This window comes from Puntigrus tetrazona, chromosome 6 (assembly GCF_018831695.1).
Source record: "Puntigrus tetrazona isolate hp1 chromosome 6, ASM1883169v1, whole genome shotgun sequence".
NCBI lineage: Eukaryota > Metazoa > Chordata > Actinopteri > Cypriniformes > Cyprinidae > Puntigrus > Puntigrus tetrazona.
The window spans coordinates 9,940,818-9,960,010 of record NC_056704.1 but is presented as its reverse complement, the minus strand read 5'-3'; the positions used below and the strand labels follow the sequence as shown (position 1 = coordinate 9,960,010).

The window sequence follows — 19,193 nt, the reverse complement described above, 5'->3', positions numbered from 1 at the left end:
TCTTCCTATCTAAAACAAATGAGACGAGCTGTGAACAGGTACAAAGTCCAGCAGGAAAAAAGGAAATGAAACAGGGATTCTAAGGCTTATGGGAAATTACATGTCACATGCAAACAAAGCATTTACATTCTTTCCTGATTATAATCTGCCTAAAATAGTGCCATATGCAAAATCTGCTTATGTCACTTTAATGACAACAGTCTGCAACTTCACCTGAATATGAGTTTTTTTTCTGTCAAAAAAGGAACTAAAACGTACCAGATAAAACTCCCAGACAGCTTTTGCATGATGACAATGTTTACAGCACCGGTCATGATGACGTACACAACATTCCAGCTTAAGAAAAAAACTTGCGTATGCATCCTCATTCTTTACATTTTCAGTGAATCAATGATGTGTTCCACTGACAATTCATATTTAAATAAATATATATAGATTATAAATAAATAAGTAGATTATAAATTGCAATGAAGTAGATTTTGTCTTTCATTACTTGAAATTGTGCTCAAGTGTTCATTTTTTGTCTTATTTAAAATCTGTAGTGCCGTTATGGCTGTGTACATCAAAGTGTTTTAGAATTCTTTAGTGTTAAAGAACAAATCAGCAAATGATTCAAAGACACTCACTGTTTGCCACCTGGCAGACCTAAATGTTACTGGAACAAATACAAACAAGTCATTTTGATTCATGTAATTTGAGTTCCTTTGGTTGGTTTGGGTCCTCAATCAATCATTAAATGCAGAATGGACTGTTTAGTGGAGTTGATTCCCCTTCCAATGATTCCTTGCTTAGATGGCCACCAGCACTCCATGGCTATAGTAATGTTTATAAACTTTAATTACTATCAGTAATTATATAAAACAGCATGTTTAAGATCTGAAAATTAGCAGAAATTACTTCATATTACAATAAAATTCTTATAGGACCACACAAAATTAATTGCAAAAATTGCATATATTTTTATATACAAAACTTCTTTGTGAACGTCAATATTTATAATAAAAGCTAGTAATTATATGTCTAAAAATAACTGAGGAACGCACAAGATTCACTAGTGGTTACATCATGGCATAATACATGTTCTTCTTTTTTACTTTCACCAGAGAGCATAATTATTACATAAATATTAAGTACTAAAGTAAATGCACTCAAGCTACTAGTAAGTGCAAGTAAGGAGAAACAAAGGGTCAAATATATGTTGAGGTCACTGTAGCTGGTAGTCATGTTTTGTGTGGTTCATTGGTAAACTATCACTAACCATGATAAAACCTCCAGGATGTTCTTCCTAGCTAATCTTTTTGGCAGAATATGTTTTGGTTGAAATGGCACCTTCACTATATGTTCATGTGCAGCATCTCCTCTAGTACCTTTATAAAATACATTAGTCTTCACATCTGGTAGTAGACATTTTTAATTACCAAGGATTTTAACATGTATATTTTAAGAGCCACTTAACACATATTACACACAATAATCTGTATGAAATCAAAACACACATAACATCATGGCCTATGCCTGAACTAAAGGTTGGGTGTAGAAATGAGACCTGTTGTGCTATTATGTGTCTAAAGACTCCACTGGTCAAGTGTCACTATACACATTCACACAATTGTTCCCTTAGCTACATAAATAGAATGTTGCCATGTTGCCCTATGTTGTTTAATGCAAATTAATTGCAAAAACATAATTTATTAATGTTGGTAAATAATATAAAATAACTAATCTAGTCATTTTTAGTCCCTAAATGGAGTGTGTTTGTCAGATTTAGCTCATTTCTAGGGATAAAATTGTACCTAAAGTATGGTTAAGTAGCTACACACATCAATGTCACAGAAAAATTAACCACAAAACTTAAACCTTAAACCGTAAAAAACAAAGCTTACTATTTATCTAGATATTCTATGAATTTGATTAATTAAAATAAACCTTTAAACCTGAATTAATTTAAGACACTCTATCACAATGCATTTTAAAATAAATATGCTTGCAACTGTGTGTACACCAATACAATTAGTTCCAAATCTTTTTTTTTGCTTTTTGGAAAGACATGTCCTTTTCCCATGTCTCTTCATAAAAACATCCTTGCAATAACAGACAATCAGCATAACCAGGCCAGCAACTGCCAACCATGTATATATGTACATACATGACTTTTATTTCATGCAATGTACATTTCTGTGGTGACTATCCGTCCTGAAGTCCACTGTGTCTGTGTTCAGCCAGTGTTATGTTAATCCTGTGGAGAGCGCTGTGATGCTGAGGGTACTCTTTAGCCAAATGCTGGAGGACGGAACTGATCTGAGATAAGAGTGTAGAAAGGGATTACTATTAGTTTATTGGTTTCTGTATTCACTAGCTCTGCCCCACTGGTTCATCCTCAGCTACTGATCATAACAAAACCCGTTTAAGGCTGCTGTGCGCTTTTCAGTTATTTAGCATTTAGCTTTGTTTGATGGTCAATTTAGAAGTCTGTGTAGATGCTTTTTAATATTCTTCAAATCTTTTCACTTGTATTATAAAAATGTCCTGTATTTTTCAGAAAGAAAAATAGCCAACAATCTGTCTACAGTCCTCCATGCTTATTTAAACATAGCTATCAGATGAGAGGGGTCAAAAACATCTAAATTCTGATGTTTTTTATGTAAAATATAGCTAACATCATAAGTGGACCTAGAGAACAGTACAAAATAAAAAACGGAGGCAGTTCACGACCCCTTTAAGCCTTATCATCATCAACTAAACATATGCTACACCATTTAACATAAGATTTCTGCCTAATTTTACACCAACCATTTTCAATCGTTCTTCCTGTTTCTGTGTTGCCAGCTCCAATGACACGTCTCCACTGGCCACTGGTGTGTACTGTCCTTCCTTAACAGCTTGCAAGTGTTTCGAACGACACTGCAGCACAGGCAGACGATACAAGTTCTGCAGAAATGAGCAGAGAACCTTAGGTGATGCCAAATAATCGGCACGTAGTTACAGAACATAAATGTAAATAGTAAGCTACAGTACATCTAAATTCCTCTAGCAAGTCGTGTCCACTAGTGTTGTTTTCGTGAATAACCAAAAGGGCAAAATGTTGATTCCTGCGATTGTGGTTCTTGTGGAAATAAAAGTCTATGTACACACACAGTACACTTGCCCCTCTGATGTGATTTGCATGTGAAGTAAAATTGCTCTACATTGATTGATTTAAGTATAACTGTGGTGATATTGAGTATGCAAGCGCGTATGCTGTTAGTGGATGGACTGACCCTCTCTTTGATTTTTTGTAGTGCACTGAGGTCTTGGGTGAGAAGCGCTCTGGTGTTCTGCAGGTCATTCAGATGCATGCGTTTGTCTCGGAGGCTGGAGGTCACAGAGCCCTGCCTCTCCTCCAGCTGAGCTATAGCTCCATCACACTCTTCTGTTTGCTGAACACAGCAGACAAGGCATTAACTAGTTCTTTCGAAACAAAACAGTCTCTAAATTTATTTAGCAAATAGAAAAACTGCATAACACAGGTCATAACCACAAAGGTGATTACTACTAACTAAAACTAAAATGAACACTAAAAATAGAAATAAAAAAGCAACATTAAGATAATTAACTAAAATTAAAAAACAAACAAAAACATTGCTCAAATATACCTAAGAATATTCATCAAAATCTCTGGAACTTTTCTTTTCAGTTTTTCAGTACATACACAATTAGTTATTGTTATAGTAAATACTTATACGGAAGTGATACCGAAATACTGAAGTTTAAACCCCAAAGCTAACATATGCCACAAAGAAAATCAGCTGCCTGAGACAATGGACAAATATATAGTAACTAGTCAATGTGCAAGACTAGACTGTGATTGGCCAGTGGTGGTATCCCAGGTAATTATAGAAAAAGTAAACAAAGTACAAAAAGCTACGAATAAATTTAATAAAGTAATAAAAATGTAACTAAATGAATAAATCGTTTAGATATTTAAAAGAAAAACTTGGCATACACACACCTTCTTTGCTTGGAGAATCTTTCGGCGGAGGCTCTGAAGAGTGTTGTGGTAGTCGTTGTGTGTGGGCTGCTTATGGTCAGCTCGTGCCTGAGCCTCACTCCGAACAGCTATTGTCTCACGTCTAGCCACCACTGATTCCATGTCTCTCAACAGCCTTTCCTGCTGCTTCATCAACTGTGCATAACGAACCTGGACACATGCGGTACAAAACATTTCAAACTGAAACCACACTTTACAACCACGAGTTATTTTGACAATTACATTTATACACTCACCTCCATGCGGTGAATCTCTGCTCTCATGGTTCGTATGTCTCCCTGTCCAATGTCTGAATCTATTGCAGTGCGAGTCTCTCGCATTAGTTGGGTTCTCTTCTCCCACAGCATGATTTGACGCCTTCACAAACAAACATAGCAATATAGTGTTGATTCTCTAGCCTTGGTATTATACTGATAATATACATTGTGGCTGTATGTATGGCTGTATCACTAACCTACTGACCTTTTGATTGAAACACCTTTTTTTTGGATCAAAGGCATATGAATTAGCTACTTACTCATCTCTGAAGATGCCCATAAATGTCCTCTAAGTAGGCATTTAGTTAGGGTTTAGATAATCTAATTAAGCCCTGTTACAATTGTAAAAAGTATAAAGTAATGTAAAAAGTGTTTTTACATGATTGTGAAGAGTGGTTAACAACAACTAGAATTGAGAACCACTGCTCTAAATGTTTATTTGGAATTTGGGATAAATGTTGTCAGAAGTTAAAAAAAAAAAAAACATATTCGTTTTACTCAAACACTGATTTAATTACCTAACGTTAACAAATGAAACCTTGTAAAAAAGTTAAGGGTCAGGATGTGTATGTGTAAAGTGCTCTGAACTCACTCGGCCTCCACTAGACTGTTTATAAGTCTCTCTTTTTCTTCGTTTAACCTCTCCAGCTTCAGCTGAGTCTCAACCGAATCCCTCTCAGCCTCCTACACACACAAGACAGATGCAAATAAAGGTTTTAACACAATAGGTCATGTGACTAATATTACATGTATATTTAGCTCAGGGTTTCTGAACTTCTCAGGTCCACTGTCCTGCAATATTAATATAATATACCTTGAGGGCCACAGTATTTCACTCTACATTCAAACTTAACATTAGTTATTTTTTATGATCTCTGGAAACTAACGCAGTACATTTGACAAAACTGAAAAAGTACAATTTTTAAAAAAATGTGATTTGGACTGAATATAAAATGTTGTACCTTGAGTCTCTGTCTGAAGTCTGTCTCCATCAGGCTGTTGCTCTGCTGCAGGGCTTGATTCAGATCACTGTTCTTAGTGATGAGAGAGTTTAGTTTGATCATGTCTGCCATGAGAGCTTTAATCTGTTTTTCCAGATCTGACTGCTCATGCTGATCCTGCTCCATCTCACCTGACAGGCACAAACATAACCAACACACATATGCAGAGAACAATATCAATATGCATTTATTCTCAGACACATTTTATAACATTATACTTTGTTTGTTCTCTTTCCATATTGTACTTAAGGTATAGTTAGCTAAAATTATTTACTCACCCTCATGTCATTCCAAACCTGTATCACTTTCAGTATTACTAAACATTGAAAGCCACTGTGGTCCAGATTAAATGTTCTTTGAAATATCTGGTAACACTTTTCAATTTGGTGTCATACTAACATGAATGAACAATGATCAACACACTTATTGCAGTATTTATTTATATTAGTTAATGTTAGTTCATACAAATACAGTCATTTATTTTTAGTTCATGTTCACAGTGCATTAACTATGTTAACAAACACAACTTTTTAATAATGCATTAGTAAAAGCTAAAAATTATGCTGTGGATATTATTGTTCAATTTTAGTTCATTTAAACTAATATTGTTAACTAATGGACCTTATTGTAAAGTGTTACCAAATATCTAAAACGTTATTAAAAAGTGCATACTCTCTCTCCTGATCTTGCTCTGCTGCAGTATTGTGAGTTGTGTTCGCAGGGTCTGCACAGAAGAGCCATGGGCCTGTTTTTCCTGACTGAATCTCACTAGCTCCCCCTGTTGCCAGAGCCACAACTGCTGCTGCTCTTTAATCTCAGCACCAACTTCTTCCAGCTTCTTAGACAGGGTGGCTGTACGGATCTCCAGAGGACCCAGGTCTTCATGCTAATTTCACAAACACCGGAAACTTTAAATATACTCGAGCACCTCAAATAACTTGAGAATGAATTGAAATATGAGTTAAATACAGTAACTTCAATACAGTAAAAATCATCAGTGAAAAGAGATGTCTGTGCCTTGTTTAAAACATCCATATGTTAAAACATGTACTGTTTGTGAATTGTGAGCACTAACCCCTGTACTGGACACAATATCCCTGATCTTCTTGTTGTAGATGCTTATTGCGGCCTGTTTTCGCTCAATATCTGTGATTTGTTTAGCAATCTCTGCCTCGCGAGAAGACAGGAGCAAGTGACGCTGGCTCATTTCTTGCTCAAGCTCAGCTTGAAACGCAGCCAGAGAATCCAGACGCGATGCCACCTCTTGCCCCTCCAGAGTTACAGCATTGATGTCATTCTCTAACTTCGTTAACTGAGCTTCCTGAGAAATCAAACGAATGTACAAGTTTGAATTCAGCATAACAGCTACACCTAAAATTAAAAAATCCAAAGGTGATTAAAAACCAAGGTGCTAATTTACAAATTCATCACACAACTTACAAACGATAAATTTAAGATTAAAACAGTAGTGAAAATGTATGGGTTAGCTGAAGGCATCCCACCTTTTCTCTCCTGTGTGCTGCAGATTTATCAGTCAGTCGACGAGAGTACTTTGCTGCGTTATTGTGAGTAAGTTTCTCTTGTAGCTTGTTCATGATCTGGTCCTCCAGGTCCATGCGCACTGCAGACTCTTTCTCCATCTGCTTTCTGAGTCCCTTGAGTTCAGACTGACGCACATCATAGTCCTAAAAAAAAGAAATAGCCAAAGACAAAAGCTTTTGACTACAGCTAATTAACCTGTCTTGAAAAAGATCCGAGCTGATGTGTTGATGTGAATGAAGTACCCCATGCAGTGTGCTGAGGGTCTTTTCTGTCTCTTGCAGCATTTGTGTATATGTGCTGTACCGGGCCTGCTGGACCTCCTGATAATTCTGGGAGTGTGTGATAAGTTTACGTGAGGTGGTGCAGTCATTCTGGGCCCGGTTCAGACGCAGAGTGAGGCGCTCATTCGTCTCTTCTTCCTGCGTGATGGACTTTTTGTAGCCCTCAATCTCTGTGTCCAGAGAGCGCACCTGATCATTGGTCAGCCTGGGGGAGGAATCGTCAGTAGAAATCAGTCATGCTGTTTGGATCTGACAATCATACAAATGTTTACCTCAGTTCCTCCTGCATAGCAGTGTAAGTCTCGTCCCTCCTCCTCATCATCAACAGGCTGCTGTTCCATTGCTGGAGTAACTGCCTACGCTCAACAACCACAGAGTCCAGCTCGAGCTGCGCCTATAGCAAACACACACGGGTGGCTTTTACAAAGGTTATTTTTTATAGTATATGCCTGGCAGGGTTGTACACCACAATACATTTAATTGAGAAGGCTCTTAAAAATTCAGTTCTAAATCAAGAATTTAGAAACAAGGTTACAGGACTGATGCTGAATATAAAGAAGTACAGTTAAGATCACCTGAAATTTTAAACAATATAACTAACTGTAATTTAAAATGCATAATTTGTTAAATGTAAGCAATATATTACATAAGCACTTAAGTAGGTTTTAACATTAAAGCTTCTAGTTTTTACAGACAAACAATTTTACTTAAAATGTCACCAAATTGTATTCAATAGGCATGTAAGTTTCATATTCTTATTTTTTGATACGTTTTTTTTTCAATATTTTATTCAGCAAGGATGAATTATTTTGAATGTGCATGCTTCACTTGCAGAGGTGTCTAACCTCAGAAAGAGCTTCCTTTGCAGCCTTGGTCTGCTCAGTCTGAGCGACGATCTGAACTTCATACAGAGAAATCTGCTCTGAGAGCTTTTCCACATGCTTGATTAAACGCTCGACATAAAGATCCTGACAAAGAGAAAGAGAGAGATGTTTGAATGAAGTATTATTGAATTAAAGCGCAATAGCTCATTATATCGTTATATAAGCGTGCATAAGTGTGATTAATACATAGCAAAACTTGAAATGACTAGATTGAACCACAATCGTGTGCTCCACAACTCCACCTGCTGGTGTTTATTCTCCTCTGCTTGAGTTCTCTCTTTCTGGGCTTTGTGTGAAGCATTTCGTATGGCTTTGATGTCCGAGCGCAGGTCAGTATTAGCTTCCTGCATGTAGAGCAGCTTCAAGGCCAGGTGGTCTACTTTAGACTGTAATTCAGAAACTAAAAAAAGCGCAAAAAGGATTAAGACACGACTAACTGAGATTTTTGAGTCTTAACTGACTGAATATTATGTTCATTCATCAGGTTATTTGAATTATAACTAATAAACAATTAGAATAAATAAGTTAAACATAAATATTTATCTTAAAAATGTGCAGCTGGTTATGTTCTCTACTGTAATTTCATTGTTGTTGTTTTTTTGTCAATTAAAATAAAGCTGAAAATTGAAATTAGAAATGTTGCCAAAAATGTAAACGTCCCTAAAATGACTAACTGAAAATAAAAAAACTGAACTAAAACTATGTGTGAAATCAAATAATCCTAAATAGTAATAATTTTAAAATAATATTTATTCATATTATATTATTATTAAGAACAAAAAAATAAATAAAAGTTTATAAATACAATTAAAACAACATACAAAAGTAAAAGCTAACTAAAATATTATTAAAACAAAAATAAGTGTATATAAATATACAAAATAACAGTAGATCTTGAACTCACCTTGCATACGCTGATTGTTAGCCTGACTGGCAGCATCTTGGTACTGATTTTTGACCCCATCCAGCTGGTCTTGGGCCTGTCTACGCTGAGCAGCAGCCTGGGCATTAGCCTCATGACTTGCCTCCAGAGATGCCTGAAGTCTTGCCAACATCTCATGGACCATGTATACTTCTTCAGCAAGTTGATGACGTTTCTGAGCCTCTGAATTTTCCACCACTATCTGAAGCAGAGCAGTAATGGTCAGTATCTTTATACTCCTTGTTTGCATGCAAGTGTGTGTGCATATATTTCCTGAAGTACAGAAGACATTTCTGACCAGTGTGCATGTGTAGTTACACAAAGAAGGATCATATCAAAATATAAAAAAAAAAAAATACCAAGAGATTTTTTTATATTACCTTCTCACGGAGCTCAAGGTTCAATCTCTCTAGCTGATTTCTGAGGTTGTTTTTCAGTGCAGACTGGAATCTTTTCATTAAAGGCTGATGGGAAAAAATATACAAAACATGAGACCAGGGGGTATAATATATATATATATATATATATATATATATATATATATATATATATATATATATATATATATATATATATATATATTTTTTTTTTTTTTTTTTTTTTTTTTTTTAAGTCACATTTACTCACATGCTCAGGATCCAAGACTATAAGTTCTTCCTCTTCCTCGTCTTCCTCTCTGACACTCTCTTCTGACTCCAGCTGGAGGGAGAGCTGTCCACTAACACCAGCTGAAACTCCACTGGTCTCGGCATGATCTGTGACTGTGTGCTCCATCGATTCCCCCTACAAATAAAATCTTTCACAATCCTTCGTTCTACATTAAAACCAAATGAGTTCACACTGCAAACCCTAACTGATAGGACAATGGGAAAACTGAAGCAAACGCTGTTGTTCACTTTGCTATCATCTTTAAAATGAATTTCTTTCTGATGTTACGTTAAACTGATAAATCTGAAAGGTTCGTGTAAGACCTCTGGAGGCTCAGTAAAGTCATCAGGAACCTCTTCCTGCCTGTTCATCTCATCCTCCGGCCAGACTTCATCACACCCACCACCTTCCATTTGCTTCATAATCAAAAATAAAGTACCGTAAATCAACACACATACACATATATAAGACATTCGTTGTATGTTAGATCATTTTAAATTATCACCTGTTTGTTTTGTATCCTGGTCCTAATTATTTTTTCAATATTTATAAGCAGCGCGCGACCTGCAGTTTCGTTTGTATCTCCGTTGCTAGGAGACACCGCACTTCCGGAATCGCTAGTATTTATCCGTGCCCTTAGCCAGGACTGGGCGACGGGTCCACACTGCTAAAGGGACAGAATTGAAGAACTTTTTTAAATAACAATGCCATTTTAACCCATAAAAAAGATATTCGCATATAAAATGGTACTAAGAAGGGCAGACGGTCCTGAACTGTACCACACACATTTTACAAAGTACATCAGTAGTGAAAAGTGGAACTGCAAGCGTCCTCTAATTAAAAGCACTTTGGGCAGATTTGAGACTGTCCCTCTTAGTTTCACGTTACCTTATTTCGCTCCAGACCATGATAAATGTCGTGAATGTGTCAGCATCAGGTCAGAAACTAGCAGGGACGTCTGTTTCTCTCTATGTGAAGTAGTGTATCAAATTAATAAAGTATACATGTGCATCTCAATAAATTAGAATGTCATGGAAAAGTTCATTTATTTCAGTAATTCAATTCAAATTGTGAAATTCGTGTATTAAATTCAACGGAGACAGACTAAAGTAGTTTAAGTCTTTTAATTTGTTCTTTTAATTTTGATGATTTTGACTCACAGTTAACAAAAAGCCACCAATCCACGATCTTAAATTAGAATATGGTGATAAGTCAAAGAGCTAATCAACTAAAAACTAAAAACTTTTCCTGAGCCTTCAAAATGGTCTCTGTTTGGTTCCCTAGGCTACACAATCAGTCTAAAAACAATCAGACAACAAGACGTAAAACATAGCAGAGATCCTAATTTTTATCTTTATTTTCATCTCGTTATCTTGCTTAACTTTTTTTAGACTATCAAGACTATATTGACCTCCTGCACATTAGTTGGCGGTGTTGTGCTTTAAACCGGCTTTAGAGAGCGCGAAGAAAACAGTACGTACGTAGGACATTTCTGAGCCTAATAGGTCTGTTAGAACGAATATAAAACTTATAGCTTTTATTTTAGTATTTTTTTCCTGACAAACTCTTGTTCCACACTCCAGTCTAGCAGGTGGCGGTAATACACGTTACACATACGCTTTAGTTTGCCAACGGCCAAAATCGTTCAAGAAGAAGAAGAAGAAGAAGAAGAAGAAGAAGAGCTCACAGGCATAAAGGAATGGATATTAGAGCGATAACACAGTGAGCTTGATTAATAATTACACTTCTGTGGGTCAGTATTTTTAAACCAGTTTTATTATTTACTCTGTCGCGTGCTTAGATTTGTATTACGTTCATGTTAACAGGAAAGTGTTTAATTCATAGCTGAGTTGACGGATGAAAACAAAAATAATAGCATAAAACTATTTTGTGTCGTAGTAGTGTGATCATGAAAAGCAGTCTCGCGGCATATACCGTAGTAATTTGTTTTTATATTTATTCAGTAGCTGGGGCCCTATATGAAATGACTGTTTGTGAGTGCAGTGTCTTGTTTTGTTAGTTTCCAGAAGAGATGAAGGTTAAAATCAAGCAGTGGAATGGCGTGGCGTCCTGGTTGTGGGTGGCCAACGATGAGAACTGCGGCATCTGCAGAGCGCCTTTCAACGGCTGCTGCCCAGACTGTGTGTAACCCGGCTTCTCTTCATCTGCACTGCCACCTGTGTGCCTTTTTCTTACGAATTCATGTTTCTTTTCGAATGTAATCATCAGAACAAGGTGAAAAGTACTGTTGTTTTAACAGGTAAGGTCCCCGGAGATGACTGCCCGTTGGTGTGGGGTCAGTGCTCTCACTGTTTCCACATGCACTGTATCCTGAAGTGGCTGAACTCTCAGCAAGTGCAGCAGCAGTGCCCCATGTGCCGCCAGGAGTGGAAATTTAAAGAGTGAGCTTGCCCGTCAGCACAACACCTGGGTTTTTCACTGTGAACTGTATTATGTTTTTAAAAAAATATTTTTACTATTGTAGTGATGCATGTTCTTTTTTTTTTTTTATTCAGGGGAGACACTTCCTGAGGAGATTCAATAAGTGCAAACTCAGATTGATTCTTTTGCTTGTTTATTGTACAGTGGTATATTTTACATCCTACAAATGTAGAATTTTGTAATTAAACATCCCACAAAATGAAAATGTTTTTAAAAACACGTTTTGTACAAAGAAGCTGGCATCACTGATAAAATAACTGTGTTTTGCAGTCATTTTAAATTATGAACACCATACAGAATGTCACAGGATACAATGGTATGCATTTGTGCATATCTTAACATGAAATTCCCACAATTTGAAGTATTTTAAAATTGAATCAGCACTCTTTTTGTCCATTAATTCATTATTTTGGCATAATAAATAGTCAACCATTCTTAGCTAACTTGGGAGTTAATTTTTAAAATGTAACATGCATGTTTGTCCACAATTATTGAGAATGAATTCATTTGCCCTGATTGTCTGTAAGCCATATGGTCATTCTTGATTAAATTCCTGGTATTTAAAAATAATTAGCAATGAAGGCACCACAGTGGAATGTATTACTAAATTATTAAAAATAATTATAAACTACAAACCACATGATAAAAATGTATTATGTGGTTTATGCAATGGTTGAAAAGAGATGGATTGGTTACCAGTTACCAGTACAAGTGGTAAAGGTGTTGAGAAACTAATGCAGCAGAAGCATGATATTGAACATTTAGAGAAACTGAAATAGAGCCTATATATAATGAAATATGACACTCAAAACAGTGACATTGGCACACCCTCGCCCAGGATTTCCAAGTGAAAGCATTAACATACAAGAGTTCAATGTATTATTGAATTATCACTGTGTAAATCTTTGTGCTATATCTTTCTTGCAGACATCTGTAAACCAAATATGATATTTAGTGATTTTTTAATATTTGTGAAACAAGGAAAATTTGTGGACAGTGAATTTCAAAGCGTTTTACAGGAACCAGGCAAAATAATAAAAAGTAGAATTCAAATAGAGAGAAATATTATTTCTACTAAAAAAAAAAGTTTATGTGCATGTGTCTATATTTTTTTAAATATAAGAACCAATGTTTTCAGAAACAATACATTTGTTTTTGGGAGGAAAGGTGGTACATGAAATTAATATTTTATATACCAGAGAATGTACCAGAAGTTACAGGACAGTCGAACCTTACTTAAATTGCCTTATAACCACCATTTAAAAATAAATATAACTACCAAATTGAGTAATTAAGGTCTTTCATTGTTTGCAAATCATAAATATGTCAAATTCAAATTGTTAGCCCAGATAAACTAAAAAATTAAATTATTAACATACAAGCATAAATTTAAATATACAGTTCCATAAATGCTACCCTTAATTACAGAAAGCTAGATATCATTGGCCCTTCCTTGAATTTATTTACATTCAGAAACAAGTCTAGACAAGGTTCAGTGGGTTACCTGTCAACAAATCTTACTCCAGTCTTTTCTGTTTTCTTGCAACATGGAATAACCGTACTGAAAAATATATAAAAAATGTTTTTAGTTAAGTGATTTTGTTGGTTTGACTTAAAAATCATATTTAAAAAAAAACATGCTTTTTGACATGAATGCTAGTTTACATTAGCATAAATAGAGTGCTGTAGGGATGGCATATTTTAGGCCAAATCCCACTCCCGTGATCCCGAATGGGGTTTTGGCTAATGCCTGAAATAAAGGTAACACAGGAACAAGCTTTTTTTCTACAACATAAAATACATCAGTTACACCCCCATGTTTTTTTTTTTTATCTATTTGTCTTGAGAAAAGTAATGATCCAACAAAACAGCTAATAGATAGATGATTGATAGATGATTTTGGGGTAATTAAACATCACAAAGTAACAGAAAATCTACATCTATGCTGCGCTAATTTTTGAAAATTATCATTATAAGCGAAACCTATAATAATATCCTTTTATTGTTCACATAGCTTGTTTTCTGCGATAATTCAAAAACTAAATAAATAAATCCAGACTTTTGTCACCTACAAGAACACATCATCACTGCAGCACTCTATATGAAAATCAACGGAAAATTCTAAAAACATTTTTAAAGCAGCACTTTGTCCCCAGCAGGACAAAGTTATCAGTGAACAACACTGATATTTAAAAAGAAAAAAAAAGGGGAATCAGCAAATAAAGGCCCAAATGTCATCAGTGCACCAGGCATGAGATCTATGATGTAAATCCAACTGTTTCATAAAGACTTTTTGGAGTCTTGTGTGTTTTTTCTTTTCACATCGTTCAAGTCGACTGGTATAAAAGCTGAAGAACAGAAACAAACGGTTAGAGAGCACATATGGACTGCCAAACTGCCAAATACCTCAACCAATATTTATCATTTATCACTATGTTTCTTCAACAGCAAAATACAATGCTCAGGACAAATAAACTGGCTAAACGTACAGCTTAGTGCGGGATTTGGTGTCCTCTCCACGTACTTCTGAGGTCCCTGGTTATTGTTTTCACTTCCCTGGCAAGTCTGCATTTCTCTCATGACACGCTGCCAAGCTGTTGGAAGAAATCCCTTGTCTTACGAAATTTGATGGGTCTTTGACATTTGAAAAGATTTGTCTCAAGGCAGCTTACTGTAATGAATGAATCGCACGTTTTCCTCATGTGCTGGTGTGAGAAGTTCCTCGGTGTTGGTTGGGGAACAGGCACCAGACGTCTGCTTGTAATTCTGAACCATTTTTAAAGGTGGAGAGCTGCACACAACAGTTCACTATTATTACATTTAAAGCAGGCACACTGTGAAAGATCATATTGTTAAATGGGCAACACGGAGTTAATTCCCTGATTATTCGTGTGCTATCAAAAAAGTGTTAAAAGCACAAAAGAGGCGGTAAAACCGGGTAAAAACTGCTTTTAGAGCCGTCTATTCCTAAAGCATTCGCATACAGCCAAGTAGATTACATATACATATTTTTCAATTTATTATATAGTATATATTATTTCTAGCTGTAGTTCAAACGATCACAGCAAACTGTAGCTGTATTTAACTCGCTATAATACCGGTATTTATCTTCTTATTATTCCTTCTTCTTAGTTTTATGGTCAATCTCACAAACACATATTTGCCGTTATATAGCATTCAAATAGCAAACGTGTTTTCATACTCTCCCATAACATAACATAATATTGTGATATGCGACTGATATCCGGCTAGCTTGGCAAGCTAACGTCAAATAACAGCAACCTTCGGCAGAGCACAACAGAACTCGACGCTTAACCAGGGATTGATTTAAGGTAACTGATACATTACGATTAATGTGACTTAAACGTTTGCGAATCTGAGACTTACAAAGTGTCGTTGAAATCCTTTGTCCCAGCCAAAAACAATTATGAAAACAACGTATACCGCTGTGTTCAGTTGTGTCTAGCACAATCAGTGATGTCAGATTGAGAAACGAATCATTCTTTTGAATCGGATCATTTCAATGAGTCACAAACACCGATTCGCCATTGACACACTCCGTAGCCACTTGTCATGTAACCGTAAAAGAATCACTGATTCGGTTTATTTATTCAAAAGAACCGATTCGCGTAAACGACTTCACATTCTCCATTCGATGTATTCACCACAGCGCTTCCATTCCATTTTAACATCCCATATTATTACTTTCAGAAACTTTATGAGTTAGGGTATATAGATATGCTGAATAACAGTGGCATATAAATATTAAAAAACTGAAAATAAACAGCGCTATGATTCCAGAAAAAGATCAGCTGCATAATAGCCAGTCTGAAGCCAAAGTATTATTATTATTATTATTATTATTTTTTTTTTTTTTTTTTTACTGAAAATGAAAATATTGCAAGTTATGAAGCAACAGAAACCAAAGGGCATAATCACATGAAGCTATAATAGCTACACAAATCAACAAAACATATACGGACTACAAGGGGAATAAAGAAAAGGGGGCTTTATATCAGATGGAAGCATTCTAAAATTAGGTTTACAATAAAGATGAAATTGACACATGAAGACAATAATATGTTCAATAATAATGACCAAAGATACAGAATATTCAAGATGAATAGAGAATGTGTATAATATATACTTTGTTCTGTCATTGTTGATGCAAAAATAATATAGTAGGCCTAATATCTGATTAAAAATATTCTTAAAGAATAGTTTTTTAATCAATATTACAAAATAAACACAATGAAAATATAAGAATAAATTACAAAGGTAGTGTCTATTAACTTTTTTGAAATGAAGTTCTTTAATTTGCTGTGAGGGAGGAAAGGTCCAGAGTTTGGATAACAGATCATCTATTTAGATTGTTTAAGAGGGGCTTCCTGAAGAAACAACATTTCAAATATATAAATTAGTACCTTATTTATCTAATACATAAATACAGTTTTAAACAGCCATAGCACAAATAAAGTAATGGGAAAAAGCAGGAAAAGCTAGGTGTAGTACACCTTCTGTCTCTCTGCAGCCAGCAACATAAAATCTTTTTAATATCGTCTAACTTTGGGTGTAAATAGTCTGCATTTAATCTGCACACACCAACACCTAGATGTTTTATATATTACACAAGTTTACCTTTGATACCATCAACCATTTTTTTAATTACAGTAAGTACATATAAAATGTACTACTAATCCTGAAGATTAATGAATTATATTTTATGTAGCCTATATTGTTTAGATATGGACACAGACAACAGCCAAAATAAAACAGACAGCATTATTTTTTTTAAGTATATTTGGGTAGAAAAACATTAAATCCATACATGTATAAAATTAAGACTTTCTGTACAATTTCATGTTTTATATGTAAATGCATAATACAAAAAAAAAAAAAAATCACATACAAGGCTACAGTGAGCTATTTATCAAACATTACTATAGTGCAATGATCTGCTACTTAAAAAATCATGTTTTAAAATAGAAAGTGTTTAGAAAATAGAAAGCTGTAACAAACTGACAGAAAAGCTGTAGTGACTGTCATTAACACTGCATCATCTGCACTGGAACAGTTTCTTCTTGTGGAGGCAAGTGCAGCTCACATCCAAATCGTCGTCATTGGTCCAAATGCACAGGACCGCTCTATTATAACCAGACACTCTGTCCACATGCCTCAGCTACCGGCTCCACTGCATACACAGTGGATGTTCCACTCTTACCGGTTTCATCCTTTTAACTGCCATACCATAAGAGAGCAATCAGAACTTTAACACCAGGCAGGTTCAGGCACCACCAACCCCAAAGAGTTTGAGTAAGGTTTTGCAGTCTGGGTCAATAAGGTCAGCAGGCTTCTCCCCACAGTCGTTTTCAGCCTCAGTGTCTGCACCCAAAGAAAGCAAGTACCTGAATCAAAAAGAAAAACTTCCTTTAGTTTCTTGAGAACATAGCTGGTAAAGGCTCTTTTTTTGTCTTGTCTTTATTTTGCTATACTAGAAATAGTAATAATGTATTAAATGTTCAGATCTAATTCGTGTTTACCAAAGTTCAAATAATACATTCAATTAAGAAATTTGCTTACGTGGCTATTTCTGGAAAACCATCACTACAGGCCATATGGAGAGGAGTCCAACCATCTTCATCCCTCTGGGTGATGTCAGCCCCAAATTTTACTAATAGCTTCACACACTCCAGATTTCCAGAAAGAACTGCTTCATGAATGGCTGCCATGCCTGGACAATCAGCAAGGAATTAATGTTAAAGGACAGGCTCAGACAGCTTAATTATCAGTAGTTTAAAGCTTGAGACACTTGTTTAACAGTCAGAGATAACTAGAACAAAAATGGCATTGCTAATTATAAGGATAAATTGCCGTTATTAAAGATCAAGGAATGCATAGCTGAATTTTAATTACATGCTTGCAGAGTAGAAAGCTGAGATTGATCTTAGATTTTCTTTGCATAGCTGACTCAGTTAAGTACAAGTAGTTGATTTTCCTACCTGAATGGTAGATGGTGTCCAGACTCACTCTTCTGGTTCTAATGAAGCGCCCGATTCTCTCCAGCTCTCCTTGACGAACATAATCTTGAAAGACTATGTCATTGGGAAAGTGAACACTGCGAACAGGTTTGATAGAAGGCTGTGCATGAAAGCATGACACTGGTCTAGTGGCATTTAGATTGCACCCCTCATAGTGCACGGTCTGGGTGACTGGACACTGGTAATACTTCATCATTCTTTAATTTTCTTGTTCCAAAGCTTGGATGAGAAATTCTGCACAAATTCTCAATGTGGCTAAAAGCTTCACCACTACTGGATGTCTTCAGAATTTCTTCTTTTCCAAGGTGCAGGTTAGTGACTGCAGCTACTGACTGTGTCTGGTTGGTTGTTTGTCTCTTGATGTAGAGCACCTTCCTAGACAGTCGTTCAGAAGTTGGTCTGAAGTCAGGGCTCTATGTGTACTCTATATATACCCCCAACTAGACTATATTAAGAGACTGTCGTCTCATAGCTCAGATGACTGAATTGGAAGATGAGTGGGTGTGATCTGGAGTCACACCCCTACAATTCTCAGCCAACTTAGCAATGAGATCCGTAACCTCAGCTTGTTTTCACACACCACATTTGAACCAAGCATTTCCTCCTCTTCAGATAAATTCCCCCACCCCAAGCTCCTGTTGCCACACAGCAGGGAAGCCAATGGTAATTTCCAGTACACAATGAATAGGGTATAAAAATGGTTTATAGGTATTGCCTGGCTAATGTGAAGGCCAGGACATGTTGACAATGTTGGTCAAAATTAGAATTTAAACTAACACTTGAATAAACAGCCGGGCTCCTTTTCTTTAAGCTGGCTGCCAGCAAAAAGATGCTCTTGCTGTTTGCAGATGACCACTTAATCACACTAACATGTCATGATTCCTGACAGTGTTTTCTACTTTAAGTGTTCCTGACTTTCTATTTTGTGGCCTATTATTACTCAGCCCCTACTTAAAGTTCCAGACGTTTCTCCATGTTCTGGATATAAACACAGCACACAAGTTATTTGAAATGGTAAAATCCCAGTGACCAAAAAAATAAATAAATCATTATTCTCCTCAAACTCATGTCATTCCAAACCCATAAACTGTATATTTGGTCCACACGTTAATGCAGGTCATAGGACAGCTTTCAATGGCAATTGTTAAGCT

General features: G+C 35.9%; 4 protein-coding genes across 6 annotated transcripts; 1 reads left to right on the top strand and 3 right to left on the bottom strand.

Annotated features, from left to right (window-relative positions):
- Positions 1–1,400: 1,400 nt before the first annotated feature.
- ccdc40 (coiled-coil domain containing 40) lies at positions 1,401–10,160 on the bottom strand. The gene is made up of 19 exons (XM_043241332.1): positions 10,068–10,160; positions 9,886–9,978; positions 9,542–9,697; positions 9,295–9,378; positions 8,897–9,116; positions 8,235–8,392; positions 7,954–8,076; positions 7,381–7,502; positions 7,070–7,313; positions 6,788–6,970; positions 6,361–6,606; positions 5,958–6,171; positions 5,247–5,416; positions 4,877–4,968; positions 4,264–4,384; positions 3,989–4,177; positions 3,258–3,416; positions 2,791–2,928; positions 1,401–2,298 (listed from the first exon to the last, which is right to left on the bottom strand). Exons 2-19 carry the CDS (start codon positions 9,973–9,975, stop codon positions 2,185–2,187), a joined length of 2,823 nt encoding a protein of 940 aa, XP_043097267.1. The 5' UTR covers positions 9,976–9,978; positions 10,068–10,160; the 3' UTR covers positions 1,401–2,184.
- Positions 10,161–11,022: 862 nt separating this feature from the next.
- Positions 11,023–12,209, top strand: anapc11 (APC11 anaphase promoting complex subunit 11 homolog (yeast)). 3 transcript variants are annotated; one of them, XM_043242274.1, is made up of 4 exons: positions 11,023–11,315; positions 11,583–11,703; positions 11,823–11,964; positions 12,079–12,209. In XM_043242274.1, the coding sequence occupies exons 2-4, from the start codon at positions 11,595–11,597 to the stop codon at positions 12,092–12,094; spliced, it is 267 nt and encodes an 88-aa protein (XP_043098209.1). In that variant the 5' UTR covers positions 11,023–11,315; positions 11,583–11,594; the 3' UTR covers positions 12,095–12,209. The 3 variants fall into 3 exon arrangements, with proteins under 3 accessions (XP_043098209.1, XP_043098210.1, XP_043098211.1); XM_043242275.1 differs by having other exon boundaries at positions 11,033–11,284; XM_043242276.1 differs by lacking the exon at positions 12,079–12,209 and having other exon boundaries at positions 11,033–11,315; positions 11,823–11,968.
- On the bottom strand, positions 12,121–15,429 carry LOC122346828 (mapk-regulated corepressor-interacting protein 1-like; the record flags this gene model as incomplete). The annotated part of the gene is made up of 4 exons (XM_043241685.1): positions 12,121–14,352; positions 14,494–14,598; positions 14,677–14,795; positions 15,392–15,429. Coding segments are annotated over 4 exons (330 nt in total), but the record flags the coding sequence as incomplete, so codon positions are not given.
- Positions 15,430–16,786: 1,357 nt separating this feature from the next.
- On the bottom strand, positions 16,787–19,105 carry ppp1r27b (protein phosphatase 1, regulatory subunit 27b). The gene is made up of 3 exons (XM_043241687.1): positions 18,004–19,105; positions 17,585–17,735; positions 16,787–17,409 (listed from the first exon to the last, which is right to left on the bottom strand). The coding sequence occupies exons 1-3, from the start codon at positions 18,236–18,238 to the stop codon at positions 17,289–17,291; spliced, it is 507 nt and encodes a 168-aa protein (XP_043097622.1). The 5' UTR covers positions 18,239–19,105; the 3' UTR covers positions 16,787–17,288.
- Between the last annotated feature and the right edge of the window lie 88 nt (positions 19,106–19,193).

Excerpts from the sequence above, each read along its gene's own strand:
- ppp1r27b (XM_043241687.1), bottom strand. The coding sequence starts at position 18,238 with ATGATGAAGTATTACCAGTGTCCAGTCACCCAGACCGTGCACTATGAG. Across the intron at positions 17,736-18,003 it reads GGACACCATCTACCATTCAG|GCATGGCAGCCATTCATGAA; the intron begins GTAGGAAAATCA and ends CTGATTGTCCAG. Across the intron at positions 17,410-17,584 it reads GGTTTTCCAGAAATAGCCAC|GTACTTGCTTTCTTTGGGTG; the intron begins GTAAGCAAATTT and ends TTTTTGATTCAG.
- anapc11 (XM_043242274.1), top strand. The coding sequence starts at position 11,595 with ATGAAGGTTAAAATCAAGCAGTGGAATGGCGTGGCGTCCTGGTTGTGG. Across the intron at positions 11,704-11,822 it reads CAACGGCTGCTGCCCAGACT|GTAAGGTCCCCGGAGATGAC; the intron begins GTGTGTAACCCG and ends TTGTTTTAACAG.
- ccdc40 (XM_043241332.1), bottom strand. The coding sequence starts at position 9,975 with ATGGAAGGTGGTGGGTGTGATGAAGTCTGGCCGGAGGATGAGATGAAC. Across the intron at positions 7,314-7,380 it reads GCTATGCAGGAGGAACTGAG|GCTGACCAATGATCAGGTGC; the intron begins GTAAACATTTGT and ends TTCCTCCCCCAG. Across the intron at positions 3,417-3,988 it reads AGATTCTCCAAGCAAAGAAG|CAAACAGAAGAGTGTGATGG; the intron begins GTGTGTGTATGC and ends TGCTGTGTTCAG.